The following is a 23047-nucleotide window of genomic DNA, read 5'->3' as shown; positions in this document are numbered from 1 at the left end:
AATAGCATGAAACAGGGTGTAGGTTTTTTTAAATAAGCAATTTCTTAAAGCATCATAATTTGAAGAGAAAAAATTTTAAAACTCAATTAATTTATACATCTATAAAATAATCCTATATTCTCTTATCCTGAGTGATGCTATGGAAGTAGCACAATTGAATTCAGAAAACAATGAATTCAGGAATAAAGAGGTTAATATCAGTTTGTACAACTCTGCAAGTCCAAACATAATGCATGCTACTTAATGGTGAAATGGAAAGTCAGGAGTTCTCAGAATTTCTAAAAAACAAATGGTGATTTCTTGCTATTTTTGCTAATTTGTCATTAAAAACGATCTTATCCTCAAATTTAAAGTATCTCTATAGAATGCCATGCACAAAAATAATCCTCCTGAGACATCTCCTCAAATGTGTTCCAGTTTGCTCATTCACAGATGAACAGCCAGGGACTACTGGGAATTGGAATTTTCTCCTTAAACATTCCTTGAATATATATTTCTAATTGGTACTGATGCTCTATTACATAATAATTAAGAGGAAGGCATATCATTTTAGCAGTGCTGGGCAGTTGCTAAATGCTTAATAAATGTTTGCTTGGTTGATTAGCAATAACTAAGGCACAGGAGACTATGTTTGGTTAATTGTTGAAGGGCAGGCTTTTTTAAAATTTAGTTTAATTAGAATGTTCTTGTTTGGTTATTGAAATAACACCACAATAACTAGAATATTCACCAATATCATAGTATTTCTGTCCCATTTTAGCTGTTGAAAAAACTCCACTTCCACCACAGGACTTTCAAACATTTTGAGGGAGTTTTCCATATCTAAGAAGGCTCTCTCGAAGTCATTCTAGAAAGGATCAAGAGTCATTGAGCTGAATTCTCTGTGCTATGTCTCAGATACTCAAGCAGTGAGTATACTAGAGTGATGACATTTGCCTCAAATGATCATTCTTTTACAGAGGCACTGGAGAATCACCAGAGTTAAACTTTTAAGCATCAACTGTTAAGAGAGAATCAGGTTTGCTAGGAGATGGACTACTAAGTAAAATCATCCCTCCTGGAAAGGAGAAAGGGGAGCTGAAGTCAAAGGATAAAACAGCCTCTTAGAGAATAGCAAGGGGCAGAGTGCATGTACAGTTCCATAAGAGATACCTCAGTCTCTCACATCAGGGATTATCCTGATCTCTGCACCTAAAGGTAAGTCTCTATATATGTAATATATATATATATATATTTTTTTTTATATATATGTATATATATATATATATATATAGTTTCAAAAATATGTCATATTATTAAACCAATATAATAACTAAGCACTTACTAAAATTCATTTCTAAATTGGTAATGAAAAAATTATTTATACAAATTTCACAAGAATATAATGCCAGGGGGTGGCTAGGTGGCGCAGTGCAGAGCACCAGCCCTGGAGTCAGGAGTACCTGAGTTCAAATCCGGCCTCAAATGCTTAATAATTACCTAGCTGTGTGGCCTTGGGCAAGCCACTTAACCCCATTGTCTTGCAAAAAAAAAAAAACTAAACTAAAAAAAAAAATTTAATGCCAGAAAGAGTTACTAGTAGGCAAACAGTAGGGCAATTGACTAGAAGGCTTAATATATGCACTGATGTCTTCTATTGAGATTCTGAGCTACTTGACTGCTACTCTCCCTGCCACAATCATTCAGAAGAGGAAATGGAAGAAGAGGTAAGCTGATACCTCTTGGGACTGACCTCTTTTAAAATTCAAGACCCAGAAATGCTTCCCAGTCCTGGTCATATTAAGTGTGCCTTGGTAGAAGGATACAGTGAAGATCAGAAAAAATGTATTATGGGAAAATACAGAAGGGAAGTAAAGTGGAACATATATTAAAATATACTTACTTTCCATAAGTAGTATCTTTTAATACTAATTCAGGTGCTCTATACCAACGAGTAGCCACATAATCTGTATAAATGTCCCCAGGAGCTGCTAATGTCCGGGCAAAACCAAAATCACAGAGCTTAGTAATTCCAGACTGAGATACTAAAATATTCTCAGGTTTTATATCCCGATGAATAATCTAGAAACAGACAAGAATCATTTTCGATAAATTAAGCTTCAATAACTAGGACTATTTTATAACTTAACCAAATATTGCCATCTCAACAGATGGAGAGAATGCTCAATGTCTATGTTATGTTATTAGGTTCCTACTTCCTAGTTACCTCATCCTATTTCTCCACATTAAAATGGATTTGGGGAAAGATATATTGTCCCACAAAGTCAGTGACATTCACTAAAAGTGACATGTACTACAATTCACTGTAAAATACCATGAAATAAACAGGGAAATTTATTCAAAGTCAGAAATTTGAGTATTTCCCTGGCAGTACAACTAACTTGCTGTGATTTGGTTCTATGCCTCTAAAAGATGGGAAAACTATTAACAGAGGGCAGATGTTTTCAGTGGGTAGTGCCATTGGAAAAAAATGTATTACACAAACTTACTTAAAAGGAAATGAAAAGCTTTGTTTATAAAATAGAATACTGATATTCTCAGAAGTAACTGTTTGACTGTAGAAATTTCTGCTGTGAAAGTACTTCCTTTTTCTCATAGTTTTTCTAATTTTTTTTTGGTGAGACAATAGGGTTAAGTGACCTGCCCAAGGTCACATAACTAGTAAGTATGAAGTGTTGTGAGGCTGCATTTGAATTCAGATCCTCCTGGTTCTACCACCAGTGCTCTATCCACTGCATCACCTAGCTACCCCTTGTTTACCTAATTTTAAAAAATATGAATGCATTTGTATATATACATGTTTGTTCTTTTTTTTTTGCAGGGCAATGGGGTTAAGTGGCTTGCCCAAGGCCACACAGCTAGGTAATTATTAAGTGTCCGAGGCCAGATTTGAACTCAGGTACTCCTGATTCCAGGGCCGGTGCTCTATTCACTGCGCCCATGTTTGTTCTTTGATTCCTTTCCAACTCATTAATATTAAATTGTTAATATTTTTCTATTCTAACACATACCATAAAAAGTTAAAATTGAGAACTTCACAATATATTTGACATTTTTATTCTTTTTAATATAAGAGATTAGGTAAGATTAGATGAAATAGTCAGCTTTATATCAAATCAATAAATTTTTATGTTTTCTGTGTCTGAGAAACAAGCAATGAGTGAGCATATGGGAATTCTATTTTCAATCATTTAAGTAAAATTAGTACTTCCTGTGTTGGTTTTCAGGAATAGCTAATAAAGGAATTTTAAAGATAGGTAGGATTTTGGACAGGTAGAGATAGAGGGGTGACATTCCAGAAGATATTGACAGGAGCAAAGCCACTGAAGTCTAGTTTTGCCACAGTGTGGAATATAGTGAGATAGCATAATAAAGTGGAATAAACATCAGTCAAGTGACCTGGGTTTGAATCTTGGCTCTACTAGCTTTGTGATCTTAAATAAGTCACCTATCTTCTCAAAGGTCAAATTTTGTTTTATCTATAATGTAACAATAATATCTACCTTATAATTTGTTTTGAGGGAAAGTGCTTCAAAAACTTTAAAGCACTATGAAAGTGTAAGCTATCACTACATGAAAAATAAAGCAGTTTATAAGAATGTATACTATGCTGTGCTCCCTTTTAGAGCAAGGACAGACTAGAGATAAGGAGCCTACCTACTAATGGTTGTTTGATTTTAGAGGTAAATAACTCAACGAAGTTGTTAGATAAGACCTAAGATTTACTAACCATTTACCTACACCCACCAAAAAACCTTTGAGATTTAAAGAACTTTATATGTCAATTAAGTTTCATTTTAGACAGATGTACATTCATATATGATTAATTGGTTGATTGTAGTCCTTTTTTTCTCAAAGAGGACCAAGATGATATCACTATATTAGAGTCAAGTGTGTCAGATTGTGGATGATCAAACCAATATGAGCTCAGAATTATTACTTGGGCACATAAGCTGTGTGAATATTTGAGGTGGATTCTCTAAATTTGCATGTCTCATGTTTCTTTTGAGCTTCTTCAATTCTGCTTTGCTCATAAGAGTACAACAACCTCTCTGATGAGAGCACACCATGGGCGGCAGTCCGGTGCCAGTGTCTCCTAGGTCATACAGTCAATTGCTCTGTTCTTGAGAGAACTTGCCGATCTTCATCATCTTCCTAAGACAATTCAAAAGTAATTCAGTTTCCTGGCATGGTGTTAGTATACTACCCAGGTTTCACAGGCATTCAACAATGAAGTCATCACAGCTCTCACAGACCTTCAGTTTAGTGGTCAGTCTAATAATTCTTCTCCTCCATACTTTTTTCAGAGTCTCTCAAATATTGAGCTAGCTCTGGCAATGTGAGTGTCAACTCAATATCACTGTGCACTCCCTGGAAAATATGTTGAATGAGATGTTTGCAAGAGATCACTGGTTAATTCTATAACCGGTCTTCTGATTTTAATATATTACTCAAAACATTTTGCTTTCTTTCAGATGGATGAAGAGCTTAAAATGAATAAAACTAAGCTCCCAAATTAAGGACCAAGATAATATTCATAAAAGATTCTAAAATTAGGGAGGTACGTGTGGTATCCTTTAAGTTTTTTCCTCCATATTCTAAGGCCATATTATGCCAACATTTTGAAAATGTCAGGTTTTTTTTTGGGGGGGGGGGCAGAGTTAAGTAAGAGAGACATATGCTATATAAAAATTTGCAAATATTTCTACTACATAAATGAACATGTTTTGGAAAAATTCAACTTATTCAGTAATCTCAATATTTAAGTTACTACAATGAAAAAAATTATTTTTTGAAATGTTTAAAAAATTGAGATATTAAGATAAGGTTTTTATTTAGAAAGTGCCAACTTGACAATGAAATCAATGTGGTCAAACTATGATAGCCTAAAAATATACATACTACAAATCTGAACAATGCCATTGATCTGGGATCTCATCTTGTCAATGTAAGTACTCCCTTGAATAATGCAGATTGCATTCATATTTTTTCTGTGATTCTGGTGCATTTTTGTTTCTGTTGACCCCATTCTTCTCCAGCTCATTTTACAGATGAGGAATTGAGGCAAACAGAATCAAGTAATTTTCCCTGTGTCACATAACTAATGTTTAATTAGTAGACAGATTTGAACTCACAAAAATTAACCTCCATGAGTCCAGAACTGGTTATCTATCCACTGCACTGTCCAAGTGCACAACACTTGTCTTATGTTGTCCTCTAAAACCCGCAATGTGCTGATGACCTTCCTCTAGATCTCTTGACATTCAATGGATATTAGTGTAGCATTTGAATTGTCTACCTGTAATCCCTTGGTCTTGATACATTACCAATTCACCTCCTTTTCTGGTAATAATATCTTTTATGCCACTTTTTGTATATGATTGCTACAGCATATTTATAGCCACTAAACATATCTCCCATTGCCCTTCATGTGCCTGCAACTTGAATTCCTCAGAGACTGGGGTATTTAATGATTAACAGCCACATAACATCACCAGGCTCATTTCAATAGAAACTTGGGAGACATTAAAAGAATTGTGTGATTTTCTAAAGGCAATCCAGCCTGCTAGCTTCCTTTTATTCACCTGTGGGCTCCATTCCTTATCTATCGGCAGTGTCTGCAGATGCCTATGTTCTGATGGACCAGCTCTATGGGCTGTCCATCCAGCTGCCTATCTATCATAGTCTGGAGTAATAGGTAGTCTTTTGTCTACTTGTTTTTTTCTGTGTAAATAAACCAAATTCTTGTGTGTACCTGTGGATTTCATTTATTATATTCTTCAATATTCCAAGGCTAGATGCAATCAGCGTAGTTACACACAAACCACAAAGCATCTGGGGGACATTGCCATTCATGAATGTTTCCTCTGCCATTTAGACTCTCAGTGATACCTTTGGCATTTGCATCACTCTATTTTCTTACTCAATGATTGAGTAAAGTCCTCTCTGTTGTTATATTTTCAAGGAATATCATATGATTTTGATAAACGATATGGATAACACTTTTTGGGAAAAAGAACCAAGGCAATATTTTGCTTTACCAAATCAAAATATTTTTAATCTTGTATTATCTGTATTTTTAGTAAATTGTGTGACTATAAGAAGAGGTAGAACCATATATAATTTCCTATCTGTTCCTTTCTTATATCTTCAACACAGTCTGCATACATATAATCACAAAATTTTATAGATGGAAAATTATATATTCATATTTTCTGAATTATCTTTTTTTACTAAGTGTTTTGTCTCCTGCACTATTTCAAATATCTTGCAAATCAACCCATCACCTACAAAATTATTTCAACTCAGAATGAATCTCTTCCATGTATTTACTGGATTTACTCATCTTGGTCTTTCTTTTTCCTTAGGGCCATCTCTACTTATTTATACTGCACATGGGGGATTATGATGCTAGATTACAAATAAGAGTGCTCCATTGTCAATGATGGGAAAATAATTATAGAAATATTAACAGATCTTCATTTTGCTTGTTTCTTGTCCTTCCATTTTGATCCTTTTGTGAAATGATCTGGCTGAACTAGATCTGTTACCAAGTTTTTCTATAAACTTATTTTTTACTTCACTATTTCTTATTTTATGAGTCAACATTCATTTCATGATCTTCTAGCTAAGTTTATATTGTAAATTGGTATCACCTTTGACAATTATCTCTTTGGGAAGGTGATTAAATATTTGTTAAATGAGGCAGTTTTTAGGTTCTTTTGGTTAAATGACTAATTTGCATTGGTAAATATTTTTTAGGAAATAGTGATCATTTCTATTGATATAATATTCTTTTATCCACATCATCTTTTCATTGTTATTGACTTTGAACTTTATTCTATTAAGTCAATTCTAGTTAAACACAACTGATTCAGAACTAGTTTTCACCTTGGTAACCAGTCATTTTTTGTTGATGCTATTTGGTAGTCACTATATCAAAGGCCTCCCTTCTCTTCAAGAAGTATATATATAATAAATATAGGCAAAAAGCATATTTGAGCTTTTTCATTTCTTTATCCTGAGCAACATTTTTCACTATCGTCCCCTATGACTACTTTTGCATTTAGGTCACTGTATATGTACTTTATACTGTTTTAATTTAGAGATTCTTATTCAGTTCTTTGAAGAATTTCTTTATCTCCTTTCTTCTGCAATGAAAGTTGGTTCTTAATAAGTTGCAATTATTTTCATAGTGGTCTTTTTGCACATGTTCACAATGGCTATCAAAGAATCAGAATCTTAGAGTGGGAAGGTATTAGGGGCGGCTCTGGACTGGGGCCCCCTGAGAGGAACATTGAGATGCCCAGAGGTCAGAACCTGCCTTCGGGTACTGGGATGGTCTCAGTATGGGCTGGCTCCACCCTCAGGGGGAACTCAGGAGGAGCAAGACCACCTACTAGGAGGAGTTAGGTCTGGGGATAAAAGGGATAGTACAGAAAGGCTGGGGGGGGGGATTCTTAGTAACATCAATAAAGAAGTGAACCTCTCCTCGGGTGCTCTGCCTGGTTTGTTCTCCCCTCCCCCACCCCGGGTGGGGAGCCAGAGACGTCTGAAGACCCTGGATTAGGGTAAGTAGAGGGCGGTGGCTGGAGGGTCAGACAGACCCCTCCCGCAACAGTTGGCGCCCAACGTGGGGCCGTTAAAATTTGACCGCCTGTCCCCTTGAGCAGGCTCAAGAGGGACTGCCAGGCAGCCTCAGGTACTAGGGTACCTGGGAAGATGGGACAGGGTAGAAGCTTACCCTTAATAGAGCCCGAGGAGAAAGAGGTTCTAACTTGCCAGCTTTACAAGCTGTGCAAGCGCAGTGGGATAAAGATACATCTTAAGACCTGCAGGCACTTTATAGATAAAATATGGGACATTAGCCCATGGCTCCAACACTCAGGCATAGACCTGGAAAGGTGGCGGGTAGTAGGACAACAGATGGCTTCTTATCAGGAGTCGTGCCCCGGGGTCTTAACGCCTGAGGATTTTACTATCTATGGAGCAGTAGGAGCGATCCTGTGTCCCCAACACCAAGCCCCTCTGTTACAACGGGACAGTGAGAATCAGGTGGGATCCTCTTTGTTAGGCTCCTCCGATGATGAGAGTGGTGAAGGGGAAATTCCTCCGTTGTACCCATGGGATGATCTACATGGGATGGCTAAGGGGTCCCCCAGGGAGAGTGCTAAGGGAGTAGAGGGGCCTGGGATACACACAGCAGAAAGGATAAAGAAAGTGCAGAAATGGCGTACAACAGAAGTAGAGGAGGTGCCTACATGGCACAGTAAAAAATCAAAAGAGGAGGTGCCTACGTGGCACAGCAAAAAATTAAAAGAGGACGTGCCTAAGTGGCGCGGTAAAAATTCTAAAGAAGAACTGAGGGCGGGGTATTTTTCTCCCTCATCTCAAGGAGAGGAGCTGAGGGCGGGGTATTTTTCTCCCTCATCTCAAGGACAGGAACTGAGGGCGGGATATTTTTCTCCCTTATCTCAAGGTCTAGAGAACACTGCCCTCCCTATGGCAATGACTTCTTTGTCCCTAGGAGGTTCATCCTCGTTTCAATACGGAAAAAAGGGGCAACAGAGAAAACAGGGAGTTCTGGCTGCCAGTATAGCACAAGCAGCTGCTGAAGGGGAAGACATAGATTGGGAGGACTGGGGGTTGTACCCGATTTTAATAGAAAATGCGGGAAGTTATGATGAAAGGAGGAATCATCGCCCGGTGCCTTTCAAATTAATAAAAGAACTAAAGGAGGCAGTATCTAAATATGGCCCTTCAGCCCCTTATATAAGAAAGTTGATTACAAATGTCTCAGCAGGCTTCCCGTGGACCCCATTTGATTACAATGAGGTGATGGGAGCGGTTTTAGATCCATCTATGCATCTCGCATTTCAGGCTGCAGTAAGGAGGGGTGCTTTGCAATATATAAAACAGCATGACATTGCAAATGAAGAAGATGCTATACATATGATCACTGGAACTGGGCCCTATGCAGCTTTGGACGCCCAGATAACCTATGATCGAGGGGTCTTGCAGGCAGTGGCTACTTGCCATGAGGAAGCTTTAGATAAGTTAGGTGCTATGAGTGGACAAGGCACTGCAAAATTAGTGGGACTGAAGCAAAGGGCCTCTCAAACTCCTATACAGTTCATTAATGAAGTACAGGAAACAGTAAGGAAAGTTATGGGCACTGGGCCAGGCACTGATGTCCTTACATATCAACTTGTAAAAGAAGGGCTTCGACCTGAGTATAGATCTATAATTGCAGCCCTTCCCCCCTCAGCTGGCCTGTATGATCTGATTGACAAACTTTTAGACACTCCCGTGCAAGAACCCACTCAGATGATGGCTGCCTCTATCATAGATGTCAACAATGCACTGATAACGGCACTGCAACAGTTTGGAAAAGCAGGGAAATGCTTTAAATGTGGCAAACCAGGACATTTTAAGACTCAGTGCCGAAGTCAGGGAGATCAGGTACAGCAGCCAAAGTGCTATGGGTGTGGGAAAACAGGTCATATTGTCAAGTATTGTCGTGCCCAGATGAAAAAACAGGGAAACGGGCGGCGGGGGCCCCCAGCTGCAGGGGGTCCCCCAGCAACATATGTAGCAGCACAGAATCAGAGAAATCCATATACCAAGCAGTAACTGTATGGGCCGCAGAAAATAATGACCCGATTAAAATGGCCCCCTGGGAAACCTTAGCAGTTACTGTTGAGCCAAAGCCACATCCCAGGTTAGTAGTGGGATTATCAGGTTATTCAGATCATATCACGCATTCTCAATTGTTAGATCCAGGAGAATCCATCATTTCTGTCACCAACCCTCATGCTTATGAGATATATCTAAATCCAGGTGACGGTGTAGGGAAAGCCATACCCCTGCCATGGCTACAGGCAGCTCAGCAGATAGATCAGCCTAGGATGCAAGTGAACTGGGTCCAGCCTATACAGCAGGCTCGCCCTATGATAACCCTCAGGGTAGAGGGCATTTTAATTGAAGGAATGATGGATACAGGAGCAGATTGCTCCGTCATAAATGACAGACAGTGGGATAGCTCCTGGCCCACTGTTGCAGCTACCCAACTAGTGATGGGGGTAGGGGGAAACCAATCAGCTCTTCAATCTGCTAGACGTCTTAAGTGGGAGTATGAAGAAGATACAGGGTTTTTCCGACCCTTAAAAATCCAAGGTCTCCCTTATGCCCTCTGGGGCCGAGATCTTCTCTCACAGCTTTCTTTGTCTCTTGTCACTCCGGAACATATTCAGGGAAATTAGTGGGGGCCACTATAACATCAGTGAGCAGCCCACCTATTACCTGGACTACACAGAAACCAGTCTGGGTAGAGCAGTGGCCCCTTACCTCTGAAAAGCTCACCGCTTTACACCAAATAGTGGAAGAATTAAAGAGTACTAATAAAATTGAGCCCACTACAAGCCCTTATAATTCTCCTGTATTTGTGATAAAGAAGAAATCAGGCAAATGGAGAATGTTAATTGATCTACGGGCTGTCAATGCTTGTATGGTTACTATGGGTACTCTACAACCTGGCTTACCCTCTCCAGCAGCAATACCTCAAGGTTGGCATATAAGCATAATAGATATTAAAGATTGCTTTTATAGCATTCCTCTCCACCCACAGGATAAAGAGAGGTTCGCCTTCTCTGTACCATCTATAAATTTCCAGGAACCATACCAAAGATATCAGTTTCAGGTACTCCCTCAAGGCATGGCCAATAGTCCTACTTTGTGCCAAATGTATATTCAAAGTATTTTGCACCCTATCAGGAAACAGTATTCAGGTAGCATGATAATTCATTATATGGATGATATTCTTCTGGCCAATGTGGATGCAAAACAGTTAAAAAGGTTGCAATCTGCAGTAATTGAAGTACTAGCTTCACATGGCCTTTTGGTAGCTCCAGAAAAAGTACAAGAAAATCCACCCTTTTCATATTTGGGTCACACTCTGCAGGGAGGAAGGATATCCCGCTTCCCTCCCCAAATTGACATGTCCAAAGTAAAAACTTTAAATGATTTCCAGAAATTGATAGGATCAATTCAGTGGTTTCGTGCAGTTGTACCTATACCAGATTCCCTTCTCACTCCATTGTATAACATTCTACCAGGCAGCTCTAATCTGATGTCCCCCAGAAGGCGGACAGCCGAAGCCAAAGGTGCCTTAAAGCAAATTATGGAAAAATACAAAGCCAAAATAGTACAGGTGGAAACATCACAGCCTATTTATTTCCTCATCCTAAATGATTTCACCCCTTTTGGATGCCTCTTCCAAGTACATGGAATTTTAGAATGCCTGTATTCAAAAAAGACTAAAGCGGTACTCCCTGATAAATGGGAAGAATATGGACAGTTCTACCTTACAGCTATGAGGCGTTGTTTGCAGCTGTTTGGCAAACATCCCATCATTACTAACCCTTATTCAGAGTTAACCTTGCAACAGTTAGCCTCAACATCACCCACTTGGGCTGTCATAATAACCACTTGCCAATTTAAAAGGGTCACTTTTCCCCCAGAGATTCGAGTTTTCCTCCCTCTGCCCTTAAAAAGGCCAGATCCTATCATTGCACATCAACCTGTGAATGGACCTAATGTCTTTACCGATGCCACTAAGCATTCTAAGGCCTCAGTTTACATTCCTAGATACAAAATATTAAAAGTGTTCAATACTCCATATACCTCAGCCCAGAAAAATGAACTTTATGCTATTCATCAAGCTCTTTTATTATGCCCTGCTGAGCCTATAAATTTAATAACTGATAGTTTATATTGTGCACAGGCTCTCATGAAATTGCCTGAAGCTATGATTCAAGGGAGATCTACAATAGCTACATTGCTTTCTGCGGTCCAACAGTCATTATTGGAACGCGCATACCCCATTTATGTAATGCATATACGATCTCATCAATCAGTCACAGGTCCAATCTATTATGGGAATTCAATTGTTGATAAAGCATTGATTGGTTCACTTTTTATACCAGCTCAGCTAGCCCACCAAAAATACCATCTTTCTGCCCGATCATTAAGGAATCTTTATGGGCTCACCAAAGAACAGGCCCGACAAATAGTCAAGCGGTGTTCCGCTTGTGCCCCTTTTCGCCCACCTCCCAAAGAATTAGCAGTGAATCCCCGTGGGGATCGCCCTAATGCCCTATGGCAGATGGACATTACACACATAGGCTCAATACTAATTCATGTTTCTGTTGACACTTTTTCTAATTTTATCATGGCCTCTATACAACCCAAGGAGACCACACGTGCCACTATTGACCATCTATATACACAATTTTCAGTTTTTGGAGTCCCTGGAGCCTTAAAGACAGACAATGGTCCTGCCTATACTTCCTCCTCATTTAAGACCTTTTGTGCAGAGTTCAACATACATCATATCACTGGCCTTCCTTACAATCCTACAGGCCAAGCTATAGTGGAACGAGCAAATCGCACACTAAAGACTACTCTGCTTAAACAAAAAGGGGGAGATAGGCGTAAGATAACTAGAGGTGAATTAGCATTAGCTCTATATACCATAAATTTTTTGCATTTCCGTGATGATGGCACAAGTTCTGCTATGAGATATTTAGGAGGTTTGGATCGTTGTGTCAACACCCAGAGCCCAGGCAAGACAAGCTTGCCCCAGGCTCCCCGTACCTGCTTAACAGGAACCACAGTCTTTTGGAGAGATCCAATAGGTGAGTGGCAGGGGCCTGGAATAGTACAGTGCAGAGGTCAGGGATTTCTTTCCATACTACCAGATGGAGAAGACAAGGAGATCTGGGTGCCAATCCGGAGGGTGCGAGAAGTCTCTACCGAGACCAGTGTCATCGAGACGGCGGGGACATCGAGGCTGGAAGCGCCCTTGAACACAGAGGAACTAAAGGAGACATGACATCCTGGCGATCATCCTCCTGTTGCAGCTTCCTCCGGGACTAACATGGGCTACGCATCCCTGGGGCAAAGGCGGGAATTGGTACAATCTAACTGCACACCCCACCAGATGCTCTTTTCCTTCTTTGCCCCCTCGCCAATTTGACTATACGACATAAAGGAGAATCCACCAAGCCACCCCAGCAGCCGGCAATGGCTGGGTGGGAATGATATCAGTTCTCTGGATAATGGGACTTCCGTCAAAGGGCATTGCATACCCTTAGACTTATTGCAGTGTGCCTTTTGCTTCCGTGCCTTTTGAAACTATTAAGAGACATTCTCCTACGATCACTTGAGGCGATTAAAGCAGACCTTTTGGCTCCTCGCCATTGGCTGGCAAAGACCCCTGTTTAAACAAAAAGGGGGAGTTATTAGGGGCGGCTCTGGACTGGGGCCCCCTGAGAGGAACATTGAGACGCCCAGAGGTCAGAACCTGCCTTCGGGTACTGGGATGGTCTCAGTATGGGCTGGCTCCACCCTCAGGGGGAACTCAGGAGGAGCAAGACCACCTACTAGGAGGAGTTAGGTCTGGGGATAAAAGGGATAGTACAGAAAGGCTGGGGGGGGGGGGATTCTTAGTAACATCAGTAAAGAAGTGAACCTCTCCTCGGGTGCTCTGCCTGGTTTGTTCTCCCCTCCCCCACCCCGGGTGGGGAGCCAGAGACGTCTGAAGACCCTGGATTAGGGTAAGTAGAGGGCGGTGGCTGGAGGGTCAGACAGACCCCTCCCGCAACAGGAAGGGATCTCAATAATCACCTAATTCAATGCTTGCAATAAAGGAATACTTTAAATTATCTGACAAATTATTGTCTAGTCTCTGCTTGAAGACCTTCAAGAAAGGGAAATATCTCTTAATCAAGCCATTCCCCTGTATAGGGAATTCTATGCTAGCTCAATTCTAGCTCAAATTGTTGAAAAATCTTTTTCTTTACATCAAGTTTAAATTTACTTCTTTGAGACTTTCATCCATTACTCCCAGGATCAAAGAGAAGTCTAATCTCTCCTCCACTTGGTCCTTCAAACACTTGAATACTGCTATTGAATAGACTTTGAATCTTGACTATATGTTATAGACTCAAATGGGGCAGCTAAGTAGCACAGTAGATGGAGCACTGGACCTAGAGACAGGAAGAGCAGTGCAATTTTGACCTCAGACACCAGTTGTATAGTCCTGGGCAAGTCTCTTAACTTTGCCTCAGTTTTCTTATCTACAAAATAAATTGGAGAAGAAAATAGCAAACCACTCCAATATCTCTGCCAAGGAAACTCCAAATGGAATTAGGAAGATGACAGAAAAATGATTCAACAACATGAATTTAAGGTCCTTCTCCATACAAGCTGTTCTTGTCTGGACACTGTCTAACTTATCAGTGTCTTTAAACTGAGATCTGATAAGGCAGATTACAAAAGGACTCTCATGTCCCTAGTCCTAAAAGTTATGCTGGTCAATGAAGCCCAAGATCACATTGACTTTTTTTGGCTACTAGATTATACTGTTGACTCATGATGAGTTTGCAATTCACTAAAACTGAAAAGTCTAAGAAATATTTATTGTTGTTTATGGTCATATAAGACTAAGGTGCCTTTATCTGCCTTCCCAAGAAGAATCTGGGAACCATTCTTCCATTTAGAAGTAACTTCCTTGTCTTCTAGTTTCATTAGTAAAAATAAACCAATACTGATACAACTCAGTTCCTCTAGTGGTATGTCTACTTGTTAGTGATTAAACAATGGTCGCATATTTAGAGTAACAGCAAGTTTGTTTGTAGATAGTGCAAAAATTATCCATTTCTTATTATCTTTTGCTATTTGTTCCCACCACTTTACTACTGTCACAAAAACTGTGTGTTCAAAAGGGCTAGGAAAAACTGAGGATCTTTTTTTTTCTTTTATGAGCTGCCATTGCTAAAGAATTCAATTACTGATTGATAAATCTCCTGGCAACAGTCTTTCCTTACTTAGCTGAGATGGTCTATACCAGCAAAATTAGTAATTAATTACTTAAAGTTAAATACGACAAATGAAGTTGGGATTACATTTTAAAATTGGAAGCACATATTCTTTCAACAGAGGGAAGATCACAAAAGTTTATGGTAGCATATATGACTAGTGTTAATCACTCATTAGTTTTTTTTGTTTGCTATTATCTGGGAGGCTTTTTTGGTTTGTTCCTGTTCATTGACTGTTAAATTAAAATTGATCAATTAAAAAATAGCTATCTTTTAAAAATCTAAGTTGGTGAATGAGTTCCCTGAATAACTTATACATCCATTCTGTCTTTCTTCCTGAATGAGGGTACTGTTTTGTTAAGGTTTCATTCTTGAGTAATTTTTTTACCTTGGGCTAACCCTTTTTAAAAAATTTATTTATAAATAGGTTTTTGCAATGCAATGGGGTTAAATGACTTGCCCAAGGTCACACAGCTAGGTAATTATTAAGTGTCAAGGTCAAATTTGAACTTAAGTCCTTCTGACTCCAGGGCCAGTGCTATATCCACTACACTATCCAGCTGCCCCTACTGGGCTGACCCTATCTTGTAGAAGTTTTACACATGGAATTCTATCTATTCTTTTTCTGAACTCTTTAAATCTACTCTATCAAATCTAGGGCACATGTCAAATATGAAAGGAAGAGGATGAGTTGTATATATAGAAGCAATGTATAGAGTTGGCTTCTATTGGGAAAACCTAGAATCAAGTTCTGCTTTTAAAATATAAAAGCTGTGTGAGGGGCAGCTAGGAAGCACAGTGGACAGAGCACTAGTCCTAGAGTCAGGAGGACCTGAGTTCAAATCCAGTCTCAGACACTTAATAATAACTGCCTAGCTGTGTGACCTTGGGCAAGTCACTTAACCCCACTGCCTTGAAAAAGTAAAAATAAATAACTAAAAATTAAAGTTGTATGACCATGAGGAAGTCATATAACTTTTGATTATTAATTATAAAGCAGATGCCAACTGTCATTGGTAGATGGAAAATATTCAAAAGGAGATGCCTATGTCTATTAAATCACAGGTATGATGATTTTTTTAAAAAGTCAGACTACATTTAGTTTCCTCTCTAACATGATTTTGGTCACTTCTTCCCATGGTTCATAACACCATTCTTGTTCAGCAACTAATTCTCCCTTATTGGTCAGACTCAAGTCCAGAAGAACAGTTTCCCTTATCACTTCTTCCATCTTGTAAAACATTATTAGCACAACTTAAAAGTATATTAATCAGCATGCTTTTGGCAGAAGGGGAACTGCAGCAAATGGTCCATATACTTTCCCATTCCTCAACATCCATTTCAGGTTTGTGATATCTTACAATATAACCTATTAATTCCTCTCCAGGTAATTTAGCTTAAATTCCCAAGACTATTAGTTCCATTTCTTCCTCCATTCATCCTTCTGAAAACTTATTTTTCTTGTCTTTAATTTTACATCACCTTTATTTCTGAATATATTCTTTCCCTCTTCCTGATACATGAAGACATCTCTTATAGCAAGGTTTCTTTTAAATGAAAAGGCAGCTCAATGACACCAAAATGTAAATTGTTCATCTGATAATACAGATCCACACCTCTGCAAAGAGAGGTAGTTCTTCCCTGGTATCAGATTTGGTCATTGTAATTCTACAACATTCATATTCATTTTTTGTTTTTTCATATCCATTGTTGAAGTCATTAAGTAGTATTTTCCTTGTTCTATGTTATTTGGCATCAACCTTCCCAAGCTTTCTGAACTCTTCATATTAATCACTTCTTATGGTACAATAATATTCTATTAATGTATCCCATTTTGTTTAGACACTGCATAATTGATGGGCATACACTTTTTTGTTGCTCTTTGTTACCTTGAAAAGTGCTGCTACAAATATTTTGTTATAAACGAGACTTGTCTTTCTGTTTTTAAACTCCTTGGGTTATATGCCCAGCTGTAAGATTTCTGAGTCAAAGGACTTGAGAATTCCAGTCATTTTTCTTTAGCTTCTCAGAATGTTTGGACCAATTGACTCAGTATATACTCTCAGTATATTAGGGTACCCCCATCTTTGTGTGACTCCTTCAACATTATTTCCATCTTTTATCACCTTTGCCAAACTTGAGGGAGAGAAGTCTCTGAGTTGTTTTGATATTAATTTGTTTTATGTTAAATTATCTGGATAAATCTTTCTACAAGTATAATAGTTTATGATTTCCCTTTCTGTTGATCCCTTACACTAGTACTATCCTCTCATGCTTTCCTATTCTGGTCTAGATTTCTCACATGGCACTATATTCTTGGTTCTCCTACCTGAATTCCTGTCCTCTCCAATCCATTCTTCACAAAGGGACCAAACTAAGATTCCTAAAGCACAGTACTGTCCATGTCATTCATCTGCTCAAGAAATTCCAAGAGACTCTTTACTGCCTCTAAGTATAAACTCCTCTCTTTAGTATTTAGAGCCTTTCACAATCTGACCCCAGCCTATCCAGATTTATCATACATTATTACTTTTAATGTATTCTAGGTTCCAGTTAAATTCACGTTCTTACAATTCTCTCTTAATTCTGTCCTTTTGCACAGACTGTTGTTACCTATGCATAGAAAGCTCTTCCCTTTGCCTCAGAGAATCCTTAACTTACCTCAGAGTATAACTCAGGTACTATTACTAAAAGAGGGAATAGGCTTGTGCTCTCCCCCAGCTAAAAATTTATTATTACCATATTATTATCATTTTTATATCCATGCCTAGAAAATAGTAAGACACTTATTAAATGCTTATTGGAATTGCCTCCCTTATTTCTCTCTGTCTCTGTCTGTCTCTCTCTCTCTCTAAAATAAGGCTATTTCTTCAGTTATACTCTAATCATAAGTCCCATCCAATCAAATATCATTGTGCCAGCTGTGAAATCAACTTTGTTTCCTTGTGTTATGATCTTTTTATCTGTTCTTATTACTCTTAATGTTCCTATACAGAAAAGAGACCATGATTTTTATTAAGATTTTTTTCTTAAGCATCTTTTTGTGAATTAGATTTTCTACTGATATTCAGCTTATACCTATTACTCTATAATATCGGCTTGACATATATGTAGATAGTTTTCTCTTATTAACTGGATCTCTTTAGTTACAATGCATTCCCAATGTCAAATCACTCTAGTTTATTCTCTCATCACTTACCTGTATTCCTGTTCCCTTGATACAGATAATAACAGGAGTACTGAACAAAGTCATATCTGTGGTTTCATTTATCAAGAGATCTTATATGGTATTAATAAATGTATGGCAGATTGTTGATGAAAGCCTTTTAAAACATCAATTTCCTCTAAATCAAATGATTTTAGTAATAATTAACACTGTAGTACCTTCTATTCTCTATATATTTGTCCATTTTGTGATTCTGAAGGCATAATCTATTGAACAAAATAATCTTCATAAACTTGTAGAAACAGGTATCTCTCACTTTCATTATGTATACTCCTAATTCATGCAGACCTTTGTCATAAAATTTTTCTAGAGATGAAAAAGTAGGCAAATCTGTTGGTATTTGCTTATAGTCTAAATTAGTTGCCTTTTTGGTAATAATAATGTCTATTAGTATTTTTTCTACTCTTTTGGCATCTATTCCCTTTTTGAGTTTACAAATTACTTCATGAAAGACTTGAAAATTCTACCTCTAACATCAAATTCTTCTTTTAAGTACAACCGCTATTTTTTCCTATTTTTATGTCATTTCTATTTATTCATAAAGGGGCTGGAGTGCAAATGAAGCAAATTTTGCTGTTATCAGTAATGATTATCGATGTTGCATCTACTTACATCTCATTTTGCATCTCTATGATCCTCCTTCCAGCTTCATCTATAAAATCTTTTGTGATGATCTGACTTAGTTGGATTGGTAAACTTCAAATAGATTCATTTTCCTCTCTACTTTCTAAAAATTATTTTGTGAGGCAATAGTTTTTTTAGTTTTGTGCCATCCTTTTCCATAACGAACTGCAAATGAGTTTATAAATCAATATTAACTTTAGTTGCTATCTTTTCCTTGGCAAGGAGATTATATGTTTGCTGGTAAAAGTACTTCAAAAATTTCTTGGGCTTCTTTATCATGGTAACTATTTGATACTAGGTAAACTTTTATAAGAAATTATGATATTTATGAGGCAGCTACATGGCGTAGTGGATAAAGCACTGGCCTTGGAGTCAGGAGTACCTGGGTTCAAATCCGGTCTCAGACACTTAATAATTACCTAGCTGTGTGGCCTTGGGCAAGCCATTTAACCCCGTTTGCCTTGCAAAAAACTAAAAAAAAAAAAGAAATTATATTTAAAGTCACTGTCATCTAACAAATTTTCAGAAAGCTCCACTTGTGTCAGGTTGGAGGCATGGTATCTTTGCCTCACTGCAATTAGCACTTTAAATGACCCTAGAGTTCATTTATGTTGACAATCACACATTAAAAAAACCATTTTTTAAAAAATCAGTGTTTTTGCAAGGCTAATGGGGTTAAGTGGCTTGCCCAAAGTCACACAGCTAGGTAATTATTAAGTGTCTGAGGCGGGATTTGAACTCAGGTACTCCTGACTCCAGTGCCAGTGCTCCATCCACTGCACGACCTAGTCACCCAACTTAGATGATTTTCAAAGGTTACTGCAGTTGAAAAATTCTTTATCTTTTTCAAACAAGTGAAGAGTTACTCCATTTAGTTAGTTACTCCACTTAGCTTCTGATAGAATTTTCTTAAAAATTTTATTTATTGATGGGGGTGGAGCCAAGATGGTGACAAGAAGGGATCCAGTCTTAAGTGCTCTCTGATAAAACTTGAAACTAAGGACTCTAACTAAACTTTCGAGACACAGAACCCACAAAGGGACCCAGTGAGGTGGTTCTCCTACTCAAGGTAACGTGGAAAAGAGCAGAAAGGCTCTGCTCCCCAGGGTTGGAAGGGCAGCCCCGCCAGAGGGGTGGCCTGGCAGAGTGAAGAACTGCAGCCTCCCGGAGGCAGCCCCAGGGCCCTGGGAGCCGCAGCTCCTGAGCTGCACCCTGGGGAGCATCAGGCACAAAGTGGGGGGACAGCAGGGGACCTCTGCCAGAGCCAGAATATGGAGCCCAGGCCTCAGGGCACACAGCACGCAGCTTGGTCTTTCTGCAGCCCAGATCTGGAAACAGAAGCAGGTGGAGACGGTAAGCAGGAGCCCCCAGGGCATGAGCCCATTGAGCTGAGGGAGGGGAGTGAAGAGAGACTGCAGAGCTCTGTCCTCTGCCCCTGGAACAGGACTCTGGGGCTCTGACCACATACAGATCCTGATCCCAGGCTAGGCCCCCCCAACAGAAGAGCAGGGCCCCCCCCCACCTCAGGCCTGTGGCAGAGGGGGGCACTTATGGTCACTCACAGACCAGGAGGGAGGACAGCGCCTCACACACTGAGACCCTTGTGGGAGTGCCCCAAAAGCTCAGGAAGAACCCCCAAAAAACAGGCTTAGGCTGGGAAAACGAACAAAGAAATAAGAGGAAGACCATTGAGAAATATTTTGCAAATGAGCCCAAGAAGGATCAAAATACTCAGTCTGAAGATGAGGAAGCACAAGCTCCTGCATCTAAAGACTCCGAGAAAAACAGAAATTGGGCTCAGGCTATGATAGAGCTCAAAAAAGACTTTGAAAATCAAATGAGGGAGTTAGAAGAAAAACTGGGAAAAGAAAGGAGAGAGATGCAGGAAAAACATGAAAATGAAGTCAGCAGCTTAGTCAAGGAAATCCAAAAAAATACTGAAGAAAATAGCATGCTAAAAACCAGCTTAGGTCAAATGGATAAAACAGTTCAAAAAGTTATTGAGGAGAAGAATGCTTTAAAAAGCAAAATTGGCCAGATGGAAAAAGAGATAAGAAAACTCTCTGAGGAGAACAAATCCTTCATACAAAGAATAGAATTCAGGGAGATTGATGAATTTACCAGAAATCAGGAATCAATACTTCAAAACCAAAAAAATGAAAAATTAGAAGAAAATGTGAAATATCTCATTGAAAAAACAAGTGCTATGGAAAACAGACTTAGGAAAGATAATTTGAAAATTAATGGAATACCTGAAAGTCATGATCAGGAAAAGAGCCTTGACATCATTTTCAAAGAATTACTACAGGAAAATTGCCCTGATATTCTAGAAGCAGAGGGCAAAATAGAAATGGAGAGAATCCACTGATCCCCCAGAGAAAAAGATCCCAAAAAACCAACCCCTAGGAATATTATAGCCAAGTTCCAGAACTCCCAAGTCAAAGAGAAAATATTACAAGCAGCCAGGACACAGTTCAAATATCGTGGAGCTGCAGTCAGGATCACACAGCACTTAGCAGCAACTACATTGGAAGTTCATAGGGCTTGGAATATAATATACCAGGAGGCAAAAGAGCTTAGAATGCAGCCAAGAATGAACTACCCAGCAAAGCTGAATGTCCTCTTCCAAGGAAAAAGATGGACTTTCAATAAACCAGGGAAATTTCAAATGTTCCTTTTGGAATGGCCAGAGCCGAACAGAAGGTTTAATCTTCAGATACAGGACTCAGTTGAAGCATGGAGATTGGAGGAGAGGGGGAAAATATGAGGGACTTAATGAGGATGAACTGCATGTATAGAAAAATGATACTGATAATATTCGTATGAACCTTCTCAATTAATAGAGCAGGTAGAGGGAACTTTTATAGTTGAAGCACAGGAGAAAGCTGAATTCGAAGATAAAATATGGTGTAAAAATGGAGTCAATAGAAAAAAAGGGAAATGTAATGGGAGAAAGAAAAAGGAGAGGAGGAATAGGCCAAGATATTTCATATAATAAGATTTTTTTATTACAATGAGCTACTGAAATGATATGGAAGGGGGGAGGCAAGGGGGAATGAGGGAATCTTTGCTCTCATCAGAGGTGGCTAGGAGAGGAAACAGCATATATACTCAATGGGGTATAGGCATCTGGAGTAAGGAGGGGGGAGCAGGGGGAAGGGGTGGGGATGTGAATAAAGGAGGAGAGGATGGACCATGGGGGGAGAGTGGTCACATATAACACATTTTGTTTTTTACTTCTTACAAGGGGCTGGGATTGGAAGGCCTGTCCAGGACCATAGGGCCAGGTGGATGCTAGGCCTAAGGGGTGGTATGGGGGCTCAGGGCTTCTTGGCCCCAGGACCAGTGATCTCTCTGCTGTGCCACTCAGCGACCCTACAGCAGAGTCAGAGTGAAAGGAGAGAGAAAATATAGTACATGGTAGTGGAGAAATAAGAAAGGAGGGAGTTGCGATCAGCAATGGCAATGTTGGAAAAATATGGAAGTAACTTTTGTGATGGACTTACCATAAAGAATGTGATCCACCCATGACAGAGTTGTTGGTGTTGGAACAAAGACTGAAGCACATTTATTATTATTATTATTATTATTATTATTATTATTATTATTATTATTATTTGGGGGAGGGTGCAGGGCAAATGGGGCTAGGTGGCCTGCCTGGGGCCACATAGCAGGGTGGTCTTTGGGAGTCTGAGGCCGGATTTGGACCCAGGTGCTCCTGGCTCAAGGGCCAATGCTCTGTCTGCCACCCAGCCACCCCTACTATTATTACTATTTTATTTTGGGTCTTTTTTTGTTCATTTTAGTTTTTGCAGGGCAGTGGTGATCGGGTGGCTTGCATGTCACATGGCTGGGTGACTGTTGGGTCTACGGGGCTGGATGTGGGCTTGGGTGCTCGTGGCTCCAGGGCTGGTGCTTCGTCCATTGCGCCACCTGGCCATACCTACAATTATTACTATTTTTTTTATTTCAATTTTTTTCTCTCCCCTTTACTCTATCACCCAAGCAAGTCTATATTCATGGGTGGAGGGGTATTTTGTTTACTCTTAAACAAGAATATTTTATTAATGTAAAAAAAAATTTGTACAAAATGAGAATTAAAAAATAAAATGAAATAAAAAGAAATTTAAAATTTTTTTATTTATTTAAGGCAATGGGTTAAGTTACTTTCCCAAGGTCACACAGGTAATTATTAAGTGTCTGAGAATGAATCTGAACTCAGGTCCTCCTGACTCCAGGGTCAGTGCTCTGTCCACTGTGCCACCTAACTGCCCTACATTAGTGTTCTGACAGGCCATCATTAGACCAGTTCCTGAAG

The 23047-nt window shown here is 39.2% G+C and overlaps 1 protein-coding gene across 6 annotated transcripts in view; it reads right to left on the bottom strand.

The window, feature by feature from the left end:
- Positions 1–23047, bottom strand: part of CDKL3 (cyclin dependent kinase like 3) — an 83969-nt gene that overhangs the window by 42934 nt on the left and 17988 nt on the right. For 5 of the 6 annotated variants that reach the window (XR_012473927.1, XM_074213570.1, XM_074213569.1 and 2 more), the window contains one exon: positions 1883–2061. Coding sequence is in view for 4 of the 6 variants with exons in the window: in XM_074213570.1 (XP_074069671.1) it covers positions 1883–2061 (179 nt within the window). In the remaining 2 variants the exon portion in view is untranslated. Of the gene's footprint in view, positions 1–1882; positions 2062–12654; positions 12733–23047 lie in introns of those variants that run through there. The other variant, XM_074213572.1, reaches the window with a different exon arrangement.

This window comes from Macrotis lagotis, chromosome 1 (assembly GCF_037893015.1).
Source record: "Macrotis lagotis isolate mMagLag1 chromosome 1, bilby.v1.9.chrom.fasta, whole genome shotgun sequence".
In the NCBI taxonomy this organism is placed as follows: Eukaryota; Metazoa; Chordata; class Mammalia; order Peramelemorphia; family Peramelidae; genus Macrotis; species Macrotis lagotis.
This window is presented reverse-complemented; position numbering and strand designations above follow the sequence as displayed.